This window comes from Bos indicus x Bos taurus, chromosome 6 (genome assembly GCF_003369695.1).
Source record: "Bos indicus x Bos taurus breed Angus x Brahman F1 hybrid chromosome 6, Bos_hybrid_MaternalHap_v2.0, whole genome shotgun sequence".
NCBI lineage: Eukaryota > Metazoa > Chordata > Mammalia > Artiodactyla > Bovidae > Bos > Bos indicus x Bos taurus.
In genome coordinates, this window is record NC_040081.1 from 101,260,433 (window position 1) to 101,283,511 (window position 23,079).

General features: G+C 38.0%; 1 protein-coding gene and 1 non-coding gene across 10 annotated transcripts in view; both read left to right on the plus strand.

Moving 5' to 3' along the window:
- PTPN13 (protein tyrosine phosphatase, non-receptor type 13) overlaps nucleotides 1-22,328 on the plus strand; it is a 222,664-nt gene extending 200,336 nt beyond the window's left edge. For all 9 annotated transcript variants that reach the window (XM_027544958.1, XM_027544962.1, XM_027544959.1 and 6 more), the window contains 10 exons: nucleotides 73-210; nucleotides 307-395; nucleotides 8,360-8,415; nucleotides 11,394-11,497; nucleotides 13,017-13,165; nucleotides 13,808-13,898; nucleotides 16,111-16,448; nucleotides 18,382-18,597; nucleotides 19,739-19,801; nucleotides 21,657-22,328. In XM_027544958.1, coding sequence (XP_027400759.1) covers nucleotides 73-210; nucleotides 307-395; nucleotides 8,360-8,415; nucleotides 11,394-11,497; nucleotides 13,017-13,165; nucleotides 13,808-13,898; nucleotides 16,111-16,448; nucleotides 18,382-18,597; nucleotides 19,739-19,801; nucleotides 21,657-21,752 — 1,340 coding nt within the window. In that variant the 3' untranslated portion in view covers nucleotides 21,753-22,328. The remainder of the gene's footprint in view (nucleotides 1-72; nucleotides 211-306; nucleotides 396-8,359; nucleotides 8,416-11,393; nucleotides 11,498-13,016; nucleotides 13,166-13,807; nucleotides 13,899-16,110; nucleotides 16,449-18,381; nucleotides 18,598-19,738; nucleotides 19,802-21,656) is intronic.
- Nucleotides 15,066-15,169, plus strand: LOC113894854. The gene has a single exon (XR_003511692.1). It is a non-coding gene; the product is annotated as a U6 spliceosomal RNA (small nuclear RNA).
- Nucleotides 22,329-23,079: the final 751 nt, after the last annotated feature.

Genomic DNA, 23,079 nt, shown 5'->3' on the forward strand with positions numbered 1-23,079 from the left:
TGTGCCACATGGTCTCTTTCTCCTATCAGTATTTTTTAAAGTAAAACCCCATGTCGATTACTGTTTTTCAAGAATCTGATGGACAAGAAGATGAGAACTACGATGATCCTCAAGAAGCTGAAGTTATCCAGTCTTTGCTGGATGTTGTGGATGAGGAAGCTCAGAATCTTTTAAACCAAAATAATGCAGCAGGAGATGCCTGTGTTCCAGGTAGATGAACCAGAATGAGTAAGTTAGTACCCTAAAGGATACTGGAAGGCCTCTACAGAGCATTTTAATTCCTCTTGGCCCATTTCTCTTGCCCAGGTGCATTGAAAGCCAATGAGAAGTTATCTGAAGAGAGAGCACAAGATACATACTGTGATGGTTCACCTTTACCTGAAGATTTTACAGAGGTGAGGATAATACCTAGGTAGACACTGTGATGCTGTATCTTGTTAGAATTCTCTGATAAGGTCTTACCTCTCCCAGCCTACCAGTTTCCCTTCTAAATATTACAGATAATATCCTGATGGCTGGTTAGTAACCTCAGTTACTCAGAGTTAGAACTGATATCTTTTACTCATTTTGCAGAAAGAACTTACCTTTAAATCATTTAACCTCTTTTGGTGAAGGTTTCCATTCAGGAAAAAAGTGCCCGAAAATCTTGAATCTTTTTTTTTTTTTTTTTGGTATCTTTATTATTGTTGCACCAAATAAAAGTTGGTAATTCCAAGATCCCATTCCAGTTAATACCTAACCTAGGTAGGAAATTTGATTTTTATCCTTGAATGCTTGTTTTCTTCTGTCTTTCTTGAATTCTTGGTCTTAATTATCATGAAAACATATATTTTCAGTTATTCCATGGCTTTTGCTGTGATCGGCCTGCAATTTCAATTGAGACATGTTTTAATAGATTTGGGCAGCTGGCTCATTCATAATACATTAGATTAGTTGGATCCAAGCTAATAAAAATAAGCTGTCCAAGAATTAGTATTCTACATATATAAATTTGTTAAAATTTTTAAGAAAATAAAACTCAAAAGTTGGAATCATCTTAGATTCATTTTCTTGTTGCATTTGAGAGTCATCCTATGCCAAATAGTTACATTTAGAATGAATAAACAACAGGGTCCTAATGTGTAGCACAGGGAATTATTTTCAATATCCTGTAACCATACTGGAAAAAAATACTAAAAAAAAGAATGTTTCCAACAAAAAGTCATCCCATTCCAGACAAAGTATTACTATTCAAATTTCCTTAAGCCAAAAGAAGAAAAAGACAGAGAAAGAAATAATTTTCAAAATGTAATGATAAACTTATTTAAGACTAAGGCTTCATATTTTCTGGGATATTGAGCAGACTAAGAAAAGAGCATGAAATAGTGGATAAATAATATGTTGTTGTTCAGTCTCTCAGTTATGTCTGACTCTTTGCAACCCCATGGACTGCAGCATGCCAGGCTCTCCTGTCCTTCACCATCTCCCAGAGCTTGCTCAAATTCATGTCCATTGAGTGGATGATGCCATCCAACCATCTCGTCCTATATTACCCCCTTCTCTTCCTGCCCTCAATCTTTCCCAGCATTAAGGACTTTTCCAATGAGTCAGCTTTTCGCATCGGGTGGCCAGAGTATTGGAGCTTCAGCATCAGTCCTTCCAATGAATATTCAGGGTTGATTTCCTTTAGGATTAGCTGGTTTGATCTCCTTGCAGTCCAAGGGACTGTCAATAGTCTTCTCCAGCACCACAGTTTGAAAGCATCAATTCTTTAGTGCTCAGCCGCCTTTATGGTCCAACTCTCACATCCATACATGACTACAGGAAAAACCACAGATTTGACCATAGGGACCTTTGTCGGCAAAGTGATGTCTCTGCTTTTTAATACACTGTCTAGTTTTGTGATAGCTTTTCTTCCAGGGTGCAAGCGTCTTTTAATTTCCTGGCTGCAGTCACCATCTGCAGTGATTGTGGAGCCCAGAAAAATAAAGTCTTTCACAGTTGCAGTTGTATCTCCATCTGTTTGCCATGAAGTGATGGAACTGGGTGCCATGATCTTTGTTTTTTGAATGTTAAGTTTTAAGCCAGCTTTTTCATTCTCCTCTTTCACCTTCATCAAGAGGCTCTTTAGTTCCTCTTCTCTTTCTGCCATAAGGGTGGTATTGTCTGCATATCTGAGGTTATTTCTCCCGGCAATCTTGATTCCAGCTTGTGCTTCACCCATCCTGGCGTTTCACATAATATACTCTGCATATAAGTTGAATAAGCAGGGTGACAATATACTGCCTTTATGTACTCCTTTCCCAGTTTGGAATCAGTTCATTGTTCCATGTCCAGTTCTAACTTGCTTCTTGACCTGCATACCGATTTCTCAGAAGCCAGGTCAGGTGGTCTGGTTATTCCCATCTCTTGAAGAATTTTCCACAGTTTGTTGTGATCCACACAGTCAAAGGCTTTGGCATAGTCAAAATAATACATAAGCCTGCTCAAACTAGGCATCACTGTATCTATATGAGTCTGATCTTGCTCATTGTTTGAGGATGATTTCCCCTCACAGGTCTTTTTAAACTTCCTAATGAGCATCTTCAAAATTGTCAAAACCAAGCTGCTTTGGATTCTTACTATGTATGCACCCACACACAGTCTTATATACACTTGATTATTTTCATTAAAAACTTACAAATAATTAATGTGTGTAAATAAAAGGAAGTGTTTATCTGTTTGGTATGTATTTCCTAACCTTAAAAAAATGACTACACAAATATTGGATAGCTCACAATATATCATGCTGTAGTGTTTTTACGTAAGATGCTGTTCTTTTGTACTATTAATAATTATAGCAATAAGCTCTTTGTAAAAGGCTTTCTGAATATTTTAAATCATACTGACTTTAATCATATTTTATTAATAATACTATTTAAAATATGCCTTGCAACATATGTTCTGAAATCTCTTAACTAAGGCCATAATGGCACATCTCTCTAGACAGCATATTAAAAAACAGAGACATTACTTTACTGACAAAGCTCCATATAGTCAAAGTTATGGTTTTTCCAGTAGTTATGTATGGATGTGAGAGTTGGACCATAAAGAAGGCTGAAGATGTTTTCAAATTGTGGCACTAGAGAAGATTCTTAAGAGTCCCTTCGACTGCAGGGAGATCAAACCAGTCAATTCCAAAAGAAATCAACCCTGAATATTCATTGGAAGGACTGATGCTAAAACTGAAGCTCCAATACTTTGGCCACCTGTTGCAAAGAGATGACTCATTGGAAAAGACCCTGATGCTGGGAAACATTGAGGGCAGGAGGAGAAGGGGGAAACAAATGATGAGATGGTTGGATGGCATTACTGAATCAATGGCCTTGAGTTTGAGCAAACTCTGGGAAATGAAGTGAAGGACAGGGGAGCCTGGCATATTGTGGTCTATGGGGTCACAAAGAGTCGAACACCAGTTAGTGACTGAACAAAAACAACCCTTGACTACAATAGTCTCTCCCTGTCTCCCATCCACAGTTCCACTTTAAGAGATCTCAGTTACCCACAGGCAACCTCAGTTAGAAAATGTTAAATGGAAAATTCAAGAAATAAACAATTCATAAATTTTAAACTGCATGCCATTTTAAGTAGTGAGATGAAATTTTGCGTGCTCCATCCCACCCATAACACAAATCATCACTTTGCCCATAAGTCAGTTAGTAGCCATCTTGGTTATCGGAACAACCATTGCAGCATTGAAGTGTGTAATGTAACTTATTTATGTTTCTATAACTTATTGCACTTAATAATGGCCCTGAAGTGCCAGAGTAGTGATGCTGGCAGTTTGAATTCACCAAAGAGAAGCCATAAGTGCTTCCTTTAAGTGGAAAGATGAATGTTCTCTACTTCATAAGGGAAGAAAAAAATCATATGCCGAGGTTAGATCTGTAGTACGAACAAATCCGTGAAATTGTGAAGAAGGAAAAAGAAATTTGTGCTACAAGTTCTGTTGTTGCACTTCAGACTGCAAATGTTATGGCCACCGTGCATGAAAGTGCTTAGTTAAGATGGAAAAGGCATTCAGTTTGTGAGTGGAAGACATGAACAGAAGACAGTGTTGAGTACTGTCCGCGGTTTCCGTCATTCACTGGGGGCTTTGAAACAAATCCCACTCAGATAAGGGAGGGGATTACTGTGACTCTTAGTAAAGTACTTCAGGCCAGTGTCTGTGTCCTATTTATGAATGAAGGAATGAATGCCAGTCATAGGCATTATGGTAAATTATCATCTAATGTTTCAAAACTGAACTTGTTGGGTTATTTGGGGGATAACAGGGTTAGAAGGGACGTCAGGGCTTCTGTCCATTTTTGCTTGTGCAGTCTAGTGGTCAGTTTGGGAGATGTACACGTGCAAGTGGCTCAGGAGTAAAGAATCTGCCTGCCAATGCAGGAGACACAGGAGATGCAGATTCAATCCCTGGGTCAGGAAGATTCACTGGAGGAGGAAATGCCAACCTACTCTAGTATTCTTGCCAAGATAATTCCATGGACAGAGGAGCCTGGAGGGCTACAGTCCATGGGGTCACTCAGTCAGACACGACTGAGCAGGCACGCACACACACACAAACCATATATAGATGAACTTTGCAAAATTAGTGAGAAATCGGTTAATACAAGTATCAATATAGTGTATGTCAAACTGGGCTTTAGTTATTTTAATGTTGATAATAACACTTTACTCTTATAAAAGGCTTTATACTTTGCAAAATGATTACACACATGGTAGATTCCTAGATCAGGATTATGGTGGGGAATAAGAAATCCAAATGACTTTACTTGGAAATCAAGTTTTAGACCAGACTAAAATTTTCAACTCTTAAAAACAGATAAGATCTAAGAAGCTTTGTTTTTTTTTAGTTGTCAGTGGATTAAAAACAACCTACTTTTTTTTTTCTCCATAAAAGTTCTGTGTTTCCCTCAGATCAATTGAAAATTATATCAGAGTAACTTAATTATAGATACTTTTTAACTCTACAATATCTATAACAGGGCAAATAAACATGCAATTACAAGTTGTGATAAAGTCTATGAAGTTTAGAAAAGAAAATGCTTGAAAAGAGAATAACCAAGGAGAACTGTGTTTAGCCTGGGTGGTAGGAAACGTCCTCAGAAAATAAAGACACTTACACTAGTAAGGAAAAAGTGAAAAAAGATGAGTGATTTTGAAGAGCTCAAGAAAGGCCCATGAGTTTAAAGTCTAGTTAGGGAAGGCGAGAGTAAAACCAGAGGCAGACAGAAGCCAGATAATGCAGAGTCTTGAAGTGAAAGAAATTTCCGGTTAAGATAATTTGTTCTGATGAAGATTGAGACGTAAGATTAACCATGTAAAAATTCCACTTGGCATCTTTTTCTGAGTGTAGCAAAATGCTTCTTCAAGACTTGGGTCTCTGGGACTCAGCTAAACTATGAACTAATTAATTTGTGTTCCCTAAAGAGACACCCTTTACTTTAAAAGGGCAAATATGGTATTACTTATGTGTGCAATCTGAAGTATGATACAAGTGAACTTACTTACAAAATAAAAACAGACTCACAGATAAAGAAAACGAACTTATGGTTACCAAAGGAGAAAGGGGTTGGGAGTTGGGATTACTGAGTTTAAGATGGACAGATACTGACTTTTATATATAGAATATATAACAACAAAGACCTACTATATAGCACAAGGAACTATATTCAGTATCATGGAATAAACTATAATGGAAAAGTGGTTTTATATGTGTTTATAGATATATACACATTTATATGTATATAACTGAATCACTTTGTTGTACGCCAAAAACTAAAACAACATTGTAAATCAACTGTACTTCAATTTAAAAAATATTTTTTAATAAATGGGCAAAATAATTTAACACGTTGGAAATTTTAGATATTAAACTGTTGTTCAGTTGCTAAGTCGTGTCTGACTCTGCAACTGCATGGACTGCAGCATGCCAGGTTCCTCTGTCCTCCACTGTCTTCCCAGAGTTTGCTCAAACTCCATGTCCATTTAGTTAGTGATGCTGTCCAACAATCTCATCCTCTGTCATCCCCTTCTCCTCCTGCCTTCAATCTTTGCCAGCATCAGGGTATTTTCCGGTGAGTCAGCTCTTCACATCAGGTAGCCAAAGTATTGGAGCTTCAACTTCAGCATCAGTCTTTCTAATGAATATTCAGGGTTGATTTCCTTTAAGATTGACTAGTTTGATCTCCTTGCAGTCCAAAGGACTCTCAAGAATCTTCTCCAGCACCACAGTTTGAAAGCATCAGTTCTTCGGCACTTAGCTTTCTTTATGGTCCAACTCTTACATCCGTATATGACTGCTGGAAAAAACATAGCTTTGACTATATAGACCTTTGCCAGCGAAGTGATGTTTCTGCTTTTAATACGCTGCCTAGGTTTGTCATAGCTTTCCTCCCATGGAACAAGCATCTTTTAATTTCATGGCTCAGTCACCATCTACAGTGATTTTGGAGCCCAAGAAAATAAAGTCTATCACTGTTTCCACTCTTTCCCATTCTCTTTGCCATGAAGTGAACTCTTAGTTTTTTGAATGTTGAGTTTCAAGTCAGCTTTCACTCCTCTTTCACCCTCATCAATAGGCTCTCTGGTTCCTCTTTTTACTTTCTTGCCATTAGAGTGGTTCAGTTTCAGTTCAGTTCAGTCGCTTAGTCGTGTCCAACTCTTTGCGACCCCATGAATCGCAGCATGCCAGGCCTCCCTGTCCATCACCAACTCCCGGAGTTTACTCAAACTCATGTCCATCGAGTCGGTGATGCCATCCAGCCATCTCATCCTCTGTCGTCCCCTTCTCCTCGTGGCCCCAATCCCTCCCAGCATCAGGGTCTTTTCCAATGAGTCAACTCTTCGCATGAGGTGGCCAAAGTACTGGAGTTTCAGGTATCGTCTGCATATCTGAAGTTGTTGATATTTCTCCAGGCAGTCTTGATTCTAATTGTAATCCATCCATCCTGGCATTTCTCATAATGTGCTCTGCGTATAAGTTAAATAAGCAGGGTGGCAGTATACAGCCTTGACATACTGCTTTCCCAATTTGGAACCAGTCCGTTGTTCCATGTCCGGTTCTAACTGTTGCTTCTTGACCCACATACAGGTTTCTCAGGAGACAGATAAAGTGATCTGGTATTCTCATCTCTTCAAGAATATTCCACAGTTTGTTTTGATCCACACAGTTAAAGGCTTTCATGTAGTCAATGAAGCAGAAGTAGGTTTTTTTCTGGAATTCTCTTGCTTTCGCTGTGATCCAAAATGTTGGCAATTTGATCTCTGGCTCTTTGCCTTTTCTAAATCCAGCTTGTACATCTGGAAGAGCTCAGTTCACATACTGCTGAAGCCTCACTTGAAGGATTTTAAGCCTAACCTTATTAGCATGTGAAATGAGTACAGTAGTACAGTAGTTCGAATGTTCTTTGGCTTTGCCCTTCTTTGGGATTAGAATGAAAACTGATCTTTTCCAGTCCTGTGGCCACTGCTGAGTTTTCCAGATTTGCTGAGTATTGAGTACAGCACGTAAACAGCATCATCTTTTAGAATTTTAAATAGCTCAGCTGAAATTCCATCACCTCCACTAGCTTTATTCATAGTAATGCTTCCTAAAGCCCACTTGACTTCACACTCCAGGATGTCTGGCTGTAGGTGAGTGACCACACCATCGTGGTTATCTGGGTCATTAAGATCTTTTTTGTATAGTTCTTCTGTGTATTCTTAACATCTCTTCTTAATCTCTTCTGCTTCTGTTAGGTCCTTACTGTTTCTGTTCTTTATTTTGCCCATCCTTGCATGAAATGTTCCCTTGATGTCTCCAGTTTTCTTGAGAGATCTCTAGTCTTTCCCATTTGATTGTTTTCCTCTATTTCTTTGTACTGTTCATTTAAGAACACCTACTTATCTCTCCTTGCTATCCTCTCAAACTCTACATTCAGTTGGTTATATCTTTCCTTTTCTCTCTTGCCTTTCACTTCTCTTCTTTCCTAAGCTATTTGTAAAGCCTCCTTAGACAACCGCTTCGCCTTCTTGCATTTCTCTCTCTTTAGGATAGTTTTGGTCACTATTTAAAAACATGTCACAAGTGCACAGGTAAACAGTCATTACTTTAGGTTTTCCTTTTTCTTTTTCCTTATCTCTGTACATTCATACCCCCTATGTAAGAAATGAAAAAACAAAATGAATGTGAAGATGGGTAAATGGAGCCAGCAATAATTATCATGTTGTCTTTGTAACATGAGGATGAACGATAACAGTAAACATTGGCAATAATTAATAGGAAAAAACTGAACATTATATAAGATAGTTTTTTTTTATAGTAGGCTATTTTGATATTGATTTCTCTTTATCATAGTCTACCAAAATGAATGGCTGTGAAGAACATTGTGAAGAAAAAGGTAAAAGTGAAAGGTAAGAAAATAATTTTCAAGTATCTATAACAATTTCATTCTTTTTTTAGAAGCACTCTGAAGATTTCCATTTAGATGTTGATTTTTAAGTTAATTTATCTTCTCCTATAAAATGAGACTTGGGTAAATTATGAAACTACAGTTGAAAATTTTAAATGTTTTAAAAATGTTGTTATAAGGCGGTTCCAGTGACATGTGACAATGTGTTTATTATAACATTGCTCAAAAAAAAAGCAATATATTCTCTTCATCATCAGAAAGAATTCAAGAAGGGTCTACAAGAAGATACAGTGATAATAGTATCTTCTCCTGGTATATTTATAGGCAACTTATTTTTCTACACCTCATAAATTTCATTCTTTAATAAAACCATAGCAGGTAAGAAAATAAAATAAGTAAAATAAAACCAAAGCAGGTAAGAAACATTTTAACCCCCCACAAATGTTTTTCCTGTTGAAAACAGTTTCTAATGTAAGATTTTTTATTTTGTAACACTAAATGATGTATCAGGAAAAATTATATATATTGTTGGCCAGCAAAGTGATTATATGTGAATTTTGCTTCATATTAAATGATAACCAAGCAGTCGAAGGGAGTTATATACAAATTGACAGTGAATTTTTCACTAAGTAAAGTTAATGCATGCTAAGTCACTTCAGTGGTGTCCGACTCTTTGTGACCCTATTAATGTAGAAGTGCATGGTTTTATACTTAAAGGATTAGCAGATATCTGGGCCAACTACCAATATCTGTAAGACATAGGCTTTTCCCTGTTTGGCAGGCGAGGGAGAAGAAGAGTAAATTAGTATATAACTTCTTCAAGTGGCAACTGAAAACATTATTAACACATAGATTTTTTTAACATGTTCCCAGTTCTTGGAAGCACTTTTGAAATTTTAACATCTCTGAAATCATGAAGGGTTATAAAACTATAGTCATTGATATTATTTCTTTCTTAATGTAAACTAAGTAACAGTGTGTCCTATAATGATAGATGTCATGTGTTCAAAGAACTGTAGTACTGATACATTCCCTTCAACCTAGCAATTTTATTTCTAAGAATTGGTCCCCACTCTTGCCTGGAAAATCCCATGGATGGAGGAGTCTGGTAGGCTGCAGTCCATTGGGTCGATAGAGTTGGACACAACTGAGCGACTTCACTTTCACGCATTGAAGAAGGAAATGGCAACCCACTCCAGTGTTCTTGCCTGGAGAATCCCAGGGACGGGGAACCTGGTGGGCTGCCGTCTATGGGATCGCACAGGGTCGGACACGACTGATGCGACTTAGTAGCAGCAGCAGCATACAATGAAATACTAAGCAGCTGTTCAAAAGAATGAGAAAGAAGGGACAATCCTGGTGGGAGGAGCTGCAAAACATATCCTTCCAGACAACATGAACTTACTGGAAGACCAGAGAGACCTCATGGATGCAGAGCTTGCAAATTATATGTTAATTGCGATATACAATTAGTCGGAGCAGAGGAAAGTGTCCACTATAAAAGCAGCATAGTTGCTATCCTGTTATGATGTTTCAGGAGCATTAGTACATGTCCTCCTTAATGGTGTATACAGTGCCATCAGACAAATGTACTCTGCTTTGTTCCCCTGAGCATCAGAAAGTGAAAAAGTGTACTCTGGCCTTTGTGTTATCCTTTGTCATCTCATCTTATCACTAAACACTGTTGTCTTCTACATAGCTTCTCTTTTCTAGCCACCTATTTTACCAAGGAGATGGCTTCTGCTGTGTACCCCTAGAATAATGAGAACTTGTGCTGAATTTTATTACATTAAGTGAATACCCAAATACAGGACTGTAGCCCTAGTTGGCTATAGTCCATGGGGTCACAAAGAGTCAGACGTGACTGAGCACATGCGTGCATACACACACACACACACAGTATCTTTATACTGAGGACTTCCCTGGTGGCTTAGTGGTAAAGAATCCACCTTCCAAGAAGGAGATGGAAGTTTGATCTTTCAGTTGGGAAGATCCCCTGGAGGAGGAAATGGCAACCCACTCCAGTATTCTTGCCTAGGAAATCCCATGGGCAGAGGAGCCTGGCAGGCTACAGTCCATGGGGGTTGCAAAAGAGTTGGGCAGGACTTAGTGACTAAACAACAGCAAATATAGGAGTGTCCTCTTAGCCTCCTTTTGTAGCAAAAGACGGTCCATCAGTTGGGACTTCTGTAATTAAAGAATCATTTTATTTACATAATTGTAATCCCTGGTCCACAACGAAGGGTGGATACAAACCATGACCTCTCCATCCCCAAGAGGACTCCTTTAACCAAAGACTTGGGGTTTATTTAAGCACCTGATGTAAACTATATTAAGCAGTCAGGCTCTCAGTCTTAGTTACCATCTTTTGAGAAACCTCTGTGCCATGAGAGTGAAGTGAAGGAAGCAGCAAATGGGCAGGCTGAAGCACAAAAGAAGAAAGATGAGGCAGAGGTCCAAGTAAACGTGTACACCCACGGAAGCCACAGAAGCAGAGACAAGGGAAGCCAGGGGCCAGGGATGCTGGTACAAACCGCTGGACTGCCTGCCTACTATCTAGAACTTGTCTCGATGGATCTGGAACACCTGTGGCCATTCTGATTGCCTTGACCACCTTTGAAAGACCCACCTTGCTCATATCAAAATGGTCCCTTTTGGTCCTTTACCCTGGACCTCTGATTTTATGGACTAATTCTCTTCTCAGTTGTGGCTGAATGTAATGTGTGTACAATAAATCATCTCTTTTGCCATCTTAGCTGAAGAAAAAAAAAATCTGTACCTCAGTTTAATTATATCTACCTATAAATTTTAGGAAGTATGGATTTGAGGATTTTTTAATCATATCTATTTTTAAATAGATTATTATTAAAATTACTAAATTCAATAATAATTGTGGAAATGTGCGGTTCAAGGACATAGTATTTACATTTATTTTGGTGACAGAACTGAAGAAAATATAAATGTGTTTTGTTGTCATAGCTTAATTCAAAAGTCAGAAGAAAAGAAGACTGAGGATGATGAAATAACATGGGGAAGTGATGAATTGCCAATAGAAACAACAGACCATGAAGATTCCAATAAAGGCAAGAAATTTATTAGCAACTTTTAATCAAAAACAATATATAAAATAAATACGTGAGAATTACAGTTTTCAGAACATATAGATGTTATTTCACTGTAGGTCTACATTATTAGGTTCTGTACATAAAATTAAATCACATACGCAGACATCAACGTTCATTTATATGACCAGATTTTTTGCACAGTTGTTAGAATAAAATTGTCAGTGGCTTGGAATAAAACATGTAAATAGATGTATAGACACACAAACAGAAAATAAAAATTTTGCCATCTTGGAATAAGTCAAGGAGCACATTTTATTTATAGCAAAGTAGGAAGAACAGGTCAAAGACAGGAAAATGTTTAAGAGCAAAAATCAATTGGTCTGTCCTATTACTGCCTCTTTGTTTTAATCTGAGCTAACAGAGCAATAAAGTTCCATCTAGTGTTAAACTTCTCTTTTCTTATGTAAGGAAATGCTATACTAATATAATGAAACAGCATGGTTTTGTAATTTGAAGTCATTGTTGAAAGAAACTAAACAAGTTGAATTAATACTTTTTTGATTTAGGTAGATTGTTGGTATCAAAGGAAATGCTCGAATCCTATAGCCCAGGTTCATCCCTCCAGCCTCTGAGCTCCTGTTGCATTCACACTCAGTCCTGTAAAAGTTTGCAGCTATTTCGTATGATTGAATTTTGTATTCACAACTAGCCTTCACTCCAGACAGACGTTAAGCTTCTTGAGTATCCCCCTGCAGTGCCTGGAATTACTGTCGCTTGCATAGTAGCTGCATCATCAAAATCCTCCTATCAACTGATTGATGTAATTAAAGCTACACTTGTGCAGACTATAGCAAGAAGTCTCTCCTACATTTTGTCCCGGATAACAGTTGTCTTCTGTTATCAGCAGTTTCCATAGCCAGTGCAGATACTAAATTAGACACATACCACTTCCTTAGACACTGATATCACTTATTTGATAAACTTCTAAAGACCCTAAGGATTTCATTTGCATGGAGAAAACTATAAAATGCCAGAGATAGTGGCACCAAGTACCACGGGTGGGTAGAGAGAGGAAAAATCAGTGTTTCCAGGGCAGTGTTCCCTGATAAGGAATTTCTGGAGCATCCCTTCTCCATTTTTCCTCCATGTGCTTGGAAGCCAATTTAAATGCAAAGTAAAAACAGGACTAAATACATTTTTATCAAGTGAACAGTGCCATTTGAGTCCAGAGAAACAGAAACAATTTAAACTCCTTTAGAAACTTTTAAGTAATTGAGAGTCAAGAGCCCTTAAGAACACTGAACATTCAGCAAGGAGTTCCCTTAAAAGTTGGGTACAAGGATCTTGCTATGGCTAGGATTTCCCTTTGTTGACTGTAGATACCTGCCTACCTGTTAATTGTATTGCCTTATTAATTTCAATACTCTCAACTTTTGTAAAAACCAGATGAGGTGAGGATAAGCTCAAATTAGTTCTCTTATTGGCTAAATCAGTTCTGGGGGAATTTTTTTTCAATTAACTGGTGTCTTCTTTTTAGAGCATCCCTTTCTGACAAATGAGGAACTCACCACACTCCCCATCATCAAAGTGCTTCCCTCCGGGAAGTACACTGGTGCCAAGCTGAAGTCAGTCATTCGGATGTTGCGGGGTTTACTCGATCAAGGAATCCCATCTAAGGAGCTGGAGGTAAGGAGCTTCTGACAGTGGTTCTTTCTCAGATGAAGTTTTATGCAAGGTTAAGAGAAATTTTGAAAAATTTGAAAATGTCTACTTCTTTACAACCTCCAACTATAAAAGCACCATCTTGTCATTTCTAGCATGCTCAGTCACTCAGTCGTGTCTGACTCTTTGCAACTCCATGAACTGTAACCCTGCCAGGCTCCTCTGTCCATGGGATTTTCCAGGCAAGAATACTGGAGTGGGCTGCCATTCATTTCTAGCAATAAATTAATTTTTCTGATTAGAGTCCTAATAGACTAATTTCAAGGAATCGCTTTAGACATTTTGGAGCTTGATAAATCTCCTTGAAGAATATCCTCTTATGTTAAGATGAAGAGTTTTTTTAAAAAGCCAAGTATCAATTCTAATCATCCACTGAACTTCATAGTTAATACATTATAGATGAGATGCATCATTTGCAACAGTTTATTGATTTAGTATTGGGATTTTAGGCTGATTTGTATTAACAGGACATAACTATTTCTAAACAAAGTTCGCCCTAATCAATAGTCAGTTTTGCTGCCTGTACATTTAAAGCATTTGCAATCATTACAATGAATTACTGCTTATCTCAACAAATTTAATTTTATTTCTATTTTTGCTTAACAGAATCTTCAAGAATTAAAACCTTTGGATCAATGTCTAATTGGACAGACGAAGGAAAACAGAAGGAAGAACCGATATAAAAATATACTGCCCTGTAAGTTCCAATTTGGTTTCAAATCAAATGTATGTTTACTATAATTTAAACCAGTTTAAAACTTACGTGCTAGTTTATCACTCACGTAAGTGTGCACACACACAGAGACATACATCCAGAGATTTACATCAGTAACAAATAAATTTATATATATAGTGTGAACTCTTTTAAAAGTTTCTGTGTATTCTGAAAATTGATTAGGGGAATCTTAAATGTATCTTCAGACATTCGTGAATATTTAAGGTCTTTCTAAAAATATTAAATGGCTTCTGGATAAGCAATTTCTTAGTTCATGTGTCATAGTCAGATCTATATATTCTGCATTTTAAGCACAGAGAAATGTCTGTGGTCATAACAGCTGTGGACGTGCACGTGGCCACTGTGGGACTGCCAAGTTGCATTGTCCTTTGAATTGTTTCAGATGCCACATGGAAAGACTGGTGATCCTTTTTACCCGTCCCATTTCACAAATCAACATGTGACTTTTTTAAAATATATATGAATATATGTATATGACTAAAATACTAACATCTAGCAACTTCTTATAATAATCACGAGTCATGTTTACATATATTGGCATATTGAATTATATCACATGACACATTGACCTTATCTTTGCCAGGAAGTCATAACTTCAAAGATAAATAACAGAACCAATAATGACAAACATGCAATAAAAATAACACAATTGAATTTTTTCAATCAGGGTAGAAGATACAAAATTCATTTAGAAAAACCTCCTTTAAGAGTTGAATTTCATATAAATCAAATGCATTTCAAGAAAAAATTTTTTTAAAAAGAATTGAATCTTAGACAAGATTTTTTCAGTGGAATAAATAAAATAAAAATGGAATAAAGAGCCTGGTTTGCCATAAAGTACATGATGATTATTTCAGGCAAATAAAAAAATGGCCAGACTAGTATCTCAAAGCAGAATGGGATAAATCATAAATCAAGAATTACTGAGTGTATTTGCTTCTGTGGAACAAGAAACAGAAGTCAAGTGATAGAAGGGCAATTGACAGAGGATTTTGAAATCTATTACTAAATGTTATAATTTGGCAATCACAGAAATAACCAGTTAAATTTGTGAATATTTAAAAGAGAAATTACTGGCAATGTATAAGTACATGCAAATTAATTCTCTTGGATAAGATGACTTATATAATGCTTACTTCGGCAGCACATATACTAAAACTGGAACGATACAGAGGTTAGCATGGCCCCTGCACAAGGATGACATGCAAATTCGTGAAGCGTTCCATGGTTTTTTAATGGAACATCACTCTGCCATAAAAAGGAACACATCTGAGTCAGTTCTAATGAGGTGGATGCACCTAGAACCTATTATACAGAGTGAAGTGAGTCAGAAAGAGAAAGATAAATACCGTATTCTAACACGTCTATACAGAATCTAGAAAAATGGTACTGAAGCATTTATTTACAGGGCAGCAATGGAGAAACAGACATAGAGAACAGACTTATGGACAAGGGGAAAGGGAAGGAGAGGGTGAGATGCATGAAAAGAGGAACATGGAAGCTTACATCACCATATGTAAAGTAGATGCCCAACGGGAATTTGCTGTATGGCTCAGAAAACTCAAACAGGGGCTCTGTATCAACCTAGAGGGGTGGGATGGGAAGGGAGATGGGAGGGAAGTTCAGGGTGGGGGGGATATATGTATATCTATGGCTGATTCAGGTTGAGATTTGACAGAAAACAGCAAAATTCTGTAAAGCAATTATCCTTCAATAAAAAATAAATTTAAAAAAGAAAGATGGCTTATATATACTTTTCACTGGGAAGCCTGCTTTGAAAATTTATATTTTGACTATATGAAATTACAATGCCTGGAGAATGAAGCAACCTACCTTTTTATTTATTGCATTAGTGTATTATTTTGGCTGCTTACTTAAAGGAATATAGTTAGATAAGCATTAATTGTGCCAATCATATTTGTAATAAGTACTTTTGTAGTTTCCCAACTTAGGGGGAAACTCACTGAGTTACATCTTAAATATACTTGCAACATGAGGGAAATATACAAAATGATTTCATTGTACTACACCTTGAAAAGATGCCTTTATTAAAATACGTTTGTGATTTCATCTGTGGTTATGAGGAAAGTCTCAATCTTTGACTCATCTAGTCTATGAGGCTCTTTAAAAATGCATGATACAGATGACTGTGTATTGTGATGGAAATTCACAGATGACGCTACCAGAGTGCCTCTTGGAGATGAAGGTGGATATATCAACGCCAGCTTCATCAAGATACCAGTGGGGAGAGAAGAGTTTGTGTACATCGCCTGCCAAGGACCTCTCCCCACAACTGTTGGAGATTTCTGGCAGATGATTTGGGAACAAAACTCCTCAGTGATAGCCATGATGACCCAAGAAGTAGAAGGGGAAAAAATCAAATGCCAGCGCTATTGGCCTAATGTCCTAGGCAAATCAACCATGGTCAGCAACAGACTTCGACTGGCTCTCGTGAGAGTGCAGCAGCTGAAGGGCTTTGTAGTAAGGGCAATGACCCTGGAAGATATTCAGGTGCGTGCATTCAGTCTTTCCATGATTACATCAGTGTCTTTTTTCTGAATAAAAGCTAATGATTTGAGTCCCATTTCAGTGGAACTAATTCCACCTATTATTTTTTAATCTAACAGAAACTTTACTGTGACCTTCGTCATGAATTCTGCCAGTTTCCTCTAGTATATTGTTTAGTGACTAAATCATGTCCAACTGTTTTGCAACCTCCTGGACTGTAGCCCGCCAGACTCCTCTGTCCATGGGATTTCCCAGGCAGGAATACTGCGGAAGGTTGCCATTTCCTTCTCCAGGGGATCTTCCTAACCCAGGGATCAAACTCGCATGTCCACATTGGCAGGTGGATTCTTTACCACTAAACCACCAGGGAAGCCCTTCCTCCAGTATATACTGTATTCAAATCCAAATGGAAATGCAGGACTTTTACAGAATTAACCATCATCCTTTGCTTGGTGTGATAGCACAGAACAGCTCAAAAACTATGTGCTAGAAACTCTTTTTTTTTTAAAGGTCAAACCTCTTAAGTAGGCTCAATAAAACTTTTAAAAAAAATCTCCACATAGAAAATAATCCCCTACAAAGACAACATATTTTAATATAAGGACAATTGTAGCATAAATGTTTGTTAATCAGGTGATTCCGATTGCTCCACCTAAGCACTAAACAAATTATCTTAAATTAGATAAGTGGTTATACCTGAGGTTAAGCTTCTACTGTTTCCCCACCTCCACACACCCTCACATTTTTTCCTTCGTCCACCCACTAATGCTAACTCGGTTTGAATAATGTGTTAGGTTCCGTCTGGAGTTTTAACTTTGTTAAAGAATTATTTTATTTTCATAGAAACAAAGCTTATTGACTCTGTGTTGTTGGTGGCATGTAAACAGAGCCTGAGAATTTCCTTCATGATTTCTAATTTGTGATTTTACAAAGATATTTCTGTATTCATTTACACCAGCCTACGCATTATTTGGGGGCTTCCCTGGTGCCTCAGATGGTAAAGAACCTGCCTGCAATGTGGGAAACCCAGGTTCGATCCCTGGGTCGGGAAGATCCCCTGGAGAAGGGAATTGCTCGCGATCCACTCCAGTTCAGTTCAGTCTCTCAGTCGTGTCCGACTCTTTGCAACTTCATGGACTGCAGCACGCCAGGCTTCCACTCCAGTATGCTAGCACAATTGTTCGGTATTTTTTAAACGACTTATTAAACAACACGTTTATAGAGCTTAGACTTTGTTATAGAATCTAGGGATTCAGAAGTTAACCATACAACCAAAGGAAATTGCTGACCTCATGGAAAGTAATTTCTAATGAGAAAATACTGATGTTGATGCCGTGAGAAAGTCAACATCACAGGGACGTTGTGGGGAGGGAAGCGTTTCAGTCAGAAAGAGCAAGTGCAAAGATCCTGAGACTAGACTGTGCCGAGTGTTTTTAAAGAACCAGAGCGGGCCCTGTGCTGCAGCAAAGTGGCCAGGAGGAAGAGGTTAGGTGTGAGAGGAAGCCGGACCACATCTGTAGGGCTTTTAAGCCCCTGCAATGACAGTGGCTTTTACCTGAGTGAATTTGAAAATGGGTCATTTAAAAAAAAAAAAAAAAAGGTTGTTATTCATAACAAAACATAATTTGCTTTTAGGGTTTCCAAAAAGTAGTTTTTACCAATATTTGAAGCATGGATCTAGTAACCTTTTTTATTTTTCATTGGAGGATAATTGCTTTACAATGTTGTGTGGGTTTCTGCCATTACAGCAATCTGGTAACCTCCTTTATAAAGGTCCTCCATGTGTTGTCTGATGGAGTCTCTTTGTCTCTTCCATTTTTATTTGGATCTAATCCAATGGACCAGGCAAAATTTTTAAAGGACAAAATAATAAGAATTAATTATATGTAAATGACATAGTATACCTTTATCTACTTATTCTGTTGTACAATTTCAGACCGGAGAGGTACGACATGTTTCTCATCTGAATTTCACTGCTTGGCCAGACCACGATACACCTTCCCAGCCAGACGACTTGTTGACATTTATCTCCTATATGAGACATGTTCACAGATCGGGGCCAATCATCACACACTGCAGTGCGGGCATTGGACGTTCAGGGACCCTAATATGCATAGATGTGGTTCTTGGATTAATCAGTCAAGATCTTGAAGTGAGTACAGGATGTGTTGCGATCTCAGAATTTTTTATTTATTAGTTTGTATGAATGACAGTTTTCTTACTACATAGAATTGCAATTTAGTAAACTTTCAAAACTGCATAGGGCATAATCAAGAAGAAAATAATATTCCAAACTTATATTTGTTTTACTGGGGTTTTTTAACCATCCATGTAAAGCCCCTTATGTGGCATTGCATTTTTACTCTGTATAGTCTTTAGATTTGTGTAAGATATTCATTGTTGTTATCACACTTTTAGAGACAGAAATATTGAAGTGCCCAAGAAAGTGTATCTTTGAAATGAAAGTTTATATTATTTTGTTATTGTTATTGTTACCTATAGGTGGGAAACACATACTTTATTATACAAATTGATACTGAATTGTCTAAACAATTACTCCTGATTTTTCAAATTACTACTAAATAAGCAAAGTTAATAAGAGTATGCTGCTGCTGCTGCTAAGTCGCTTCAGTCGTGTCCGACTCTGTGCGACCCCATAGATGGCAGCCCACCAGGCTCCCCCGTCCCTGGGATTCTCCAGGCAAGAACACTAGAGTGGGATGCCATTTCCTTCTCCAATGCATGAAAGTAAAAAGTGAAAGTGAAGTCAAATAAGAGTATAATCTTACTTAAAACCTAAATTAGTATAAATCATACTTAAAATGTTATCTTACTATACATAATATGTAACTAATCATTATCTCTTAAAGAATTTGCCAAGAACCATACTATCTTGCTCTTCACACACTCATGATAATTTAAGTAGGACAAAACAGTCTATTTCTCCATTGGGGATATAAGAAGATCAGGAATTTTATTCTGAGCAGCAAAATATAGGAAAAATAGTTAATGGAGACACTAGAAATTAGTTGTTCCAAAGGAAAGAGAATTCCTATTGGGGACTTTCTAATAGAATAAACATCCTAATTCTTAGAAAGATAATAAATAAAATTATCAAATGATGGCAAAGTCAGTTCACCAACTCATTTTGTCTGGAAGACTTTCTCAAGACTGATAGAAGGGAAAGGAGATCGGGGTGAAGAAATCTATATAAGCCACTCCTTGGTGAATCTTAGGAGTTCAAAGTCAGTTATCATTTTTATATAATATACAGACTCTGTTTCCTTTGGCAGTTCGACATCTCCGATTTAGTGCGCTGCATGAGACTACAGAGACACGGAATGGTTCAGACAGAGGTGAGTGTGGGCTCCTACCTTCTGATGAAGATTTTTGTAAAAGTATTTCTAGGGCTGTCTTTTTTTCAATATTGCCTTTTAGTTTAAAAAATAAGAAAATGCAATACCAACAATGAATAGATTACAGAGATTAGGATGGCACATTGGGGGCAACAATTTGAGGTGGGACAAAATAGCATGTAATTAGTGGCATTTCAATTCCAACCTTAAAAAGAGAAGGTAATATTCTTGCTACAGAATTTTCCTGAGAGGGAATGGTTTCGGCAGCATTGACTTGAAGGCATAAAGGGAGTCTGGAGTTCTTAGCTTGGGAAAGAGTTTGTTTATCCTCTCCTTTGGTCATTTTCATTTCTCTTACCTAAAGTTAAAAGGTAGGTTATGTCAACCACTGACCTGCAGACATGGGTCCTTCCCAGAGACTACATGACTTAGAGTGTCTGTCTACTCTGCATAGTTCAACTGTCCTTTTTGTTTATAGTGGGAGGGGAATACATTGCACAGTTCTGTATCCCGCATCTTACATTCAACCGTATAACACGATTTTTCCATATTTTCAAAGTTGCTCAAACATCACTTCCAATAGTGGTGAAGCTATATATATCAGTATATATTCACACTATACATCTGGTCTTCTCTTCCTCTCTCTCTTTTTCCTCCTCTTTTTTTTTTGTTTGATGTGGAAGCTGTGTCCATATATCTGTTAACTTATATTTCTCTAGCTCCCAAAAAATACAAAAGTTTACTATTTTTAAAATTAAAACTTGCCACCTTTCCTTTCATATACCTTTTAAATTCAAATTAAGTCTCCTAAATATTAAGACTTATTCAGTCTTTTTTTTTTTTTTTTTTTTTTAGGTAAAGAAAACATATAAAAAAATAGTTCTTTAGACCCAGAAGTTCACTTGTTCAGCAGATATGTATTAAGTGCCTACTGTATGCCAGGCACTCTTCTAGGCGCTTGGGGCATGTCAGTAAATAACTTGAATAACAAAGATCTTCTGCCAGAATAAAAGATCTTCTGGTGGGTGGTGATGAGCAAGGCAGATAATAGATCCATTTACTGTACTCGGTTATGCTATAAGTTATAAGATATTTGAAAGTGGTAAGTGCTTTAGAAGGAAAAAGAGTTGGGTAGAGGATGAGTCATGGCAGGTTGGGTAATACTTTACATAGAGTGGTACCACTGAGGATGTAACCCCTTGAGCAGAGATGTGAAGGACATGAAGCAGGTGGTCATACGGATGTCTGGGAGAAAGAACCTTTCAGGCGGACAGAACCGCCTTCGAAGAGGTCCATGATAGGAGTTCGTCTTCTGTGTTCAAGAGTAGTCACAACCAGTGGCTGAGGCAGAGGGAGCAGGAGGGGAGGGGTGAGAGGAGGTGACGGGGCCAGAGCTTGGGGCTCCCCCTGAGTGAGATGGAGCCATCACGGGATTGTCAGTATGGAATGACATAAGTTAACGCCCATCTTAAAGGACCACTCCAGCTGCTGTGCTAGAACAAGACGTGGTTTGGGGAGGAGGGTGCAGGGTTAGAAACCAGAGGACCGTAAGTATCACCAAAGCACAAAAAATAGAGGTGGCCCACCCATCGGAGATAACTTCAGTTAGCACTCACCCACCACCCCAAGGCTGCTTCCTTCCACACTTTGTCAGTCGGGTTTCTCTTTCTCGTCATTTTCATGACACTGCACAATTCTGCATCCTGCTTTTACTTTCAACCTTATAACACAGCTTTTCCATATTTTCAAAATTACTCAAACATCGCTTCCAACATTGGTGAAGCTATATATCATATATTCACACTATACAGCTGAAGTCTGCTCTCCCTGTCTCCTTTTTTTGTTGTTGTTCTAGGATCAATATATTTTCTGCTATCAAGTCATCCTTTATGTCCTGACACGTCTTCAAGCTGAAGAAGAGCAAAAAGAGCAGCCCCAGCCTCTGAAATGACATGAGAAGAACAGCCTTCTGGATATCTGTCCATTTCTTTGCTCTCTACTTAAAGGTCACAGGACAGCAAGTCCATAAAACCTCATTATACTTATTCTCCTCTACCTTAGAGGGGCGTTCTTAATAACAGTAAATAATGGTGACCTGCTGTATTTTTACAGCTGCTGCAACCTGTGATAAGTATCAGAGATTTTTTTAACACTAACTGAATAATGCAGATCTTAGGGATGAATAAGGCAGCATTTGATTATAGACATATCGAGTCTATTTTTCATGTACCAATCTTGTTTATAGCAAAATTATTTTCCAGTATTTTTTTAAAAACTAGAGCTATTTTATAGGGGATACTTGAAGCCAGTATTTAAGCTTTAAATGACAGTAATATTGGCATAGAAAAAAAAAAGGTAGCAAACATTCCCTATATCAATTTCTAATGTTTACTATCTAGAACTTCCTGTAATATATTTATATACTTTTCCATGAACATAGAGATACCAAATATGTTTGTAACTCCATCATGCTATACATCCGCTCACTTTGTAAATAAAAATACACCTGAAAACGTGAACAAGCCAAGAGTGTGTGCAGACAAGTGTAACATTTTCAGTGTGCTGTTTTTTAACAACATCTAGGACCCTGTGAAGGCAGGAACTTCTGGACTGCAACTTCCCATCTCCCCATTTGGTCCCAGTCATGCCAACCAGAGACTAGGAGTATTGTTGGAACCCCTGGAGATCTGCAGACTCTGACATGAGGGTCAGGTACTGACTGACAGTGGCTAAGAAATTCAGTCTCCCTCCCGCCTCCTCCCCACAAGCCTAACTGACGCCTGAATCAGAATTTTCAAGTCCTAGTTGTTGCAAAACTCAGAATATCTCGCTGACAAGGGTTAATGAAAGAAAACAGTATCACGCTTCCTGGGAGGTTGATGTTGATTCTGCCAGGCGGCGCTAGTGGAAAAGAACCTGCCTGCCAGTGCAGGAGACGTGAGAGACTCAGGTTTGACCCCTGAGTTGGCAGGATCCCCCTGGAGGGAAAGCATAGCAACCCACTCCAGTATTCTTGCCTGAAGAATCTCATGGACAGAGAAGCCTGGCAGGCTACAGTCCATAGGGTCACCAAGAGTCAGACAGGACTGAAGCAACTTAGCATGCCCCACAAAGGAAAGAGATCAACTTTGAAGAACCCACTTCCAATTCTCAGTACCAAACGTGTTTCACTAACTCCTAGTTCTGACAGCATTCCTCCAGTCTGCCATGATTGATGCCATCCCAAGACCCCAGAAACTGCTTGATTCCTCCTCATAGGATTGACCAATTCTGAGCTA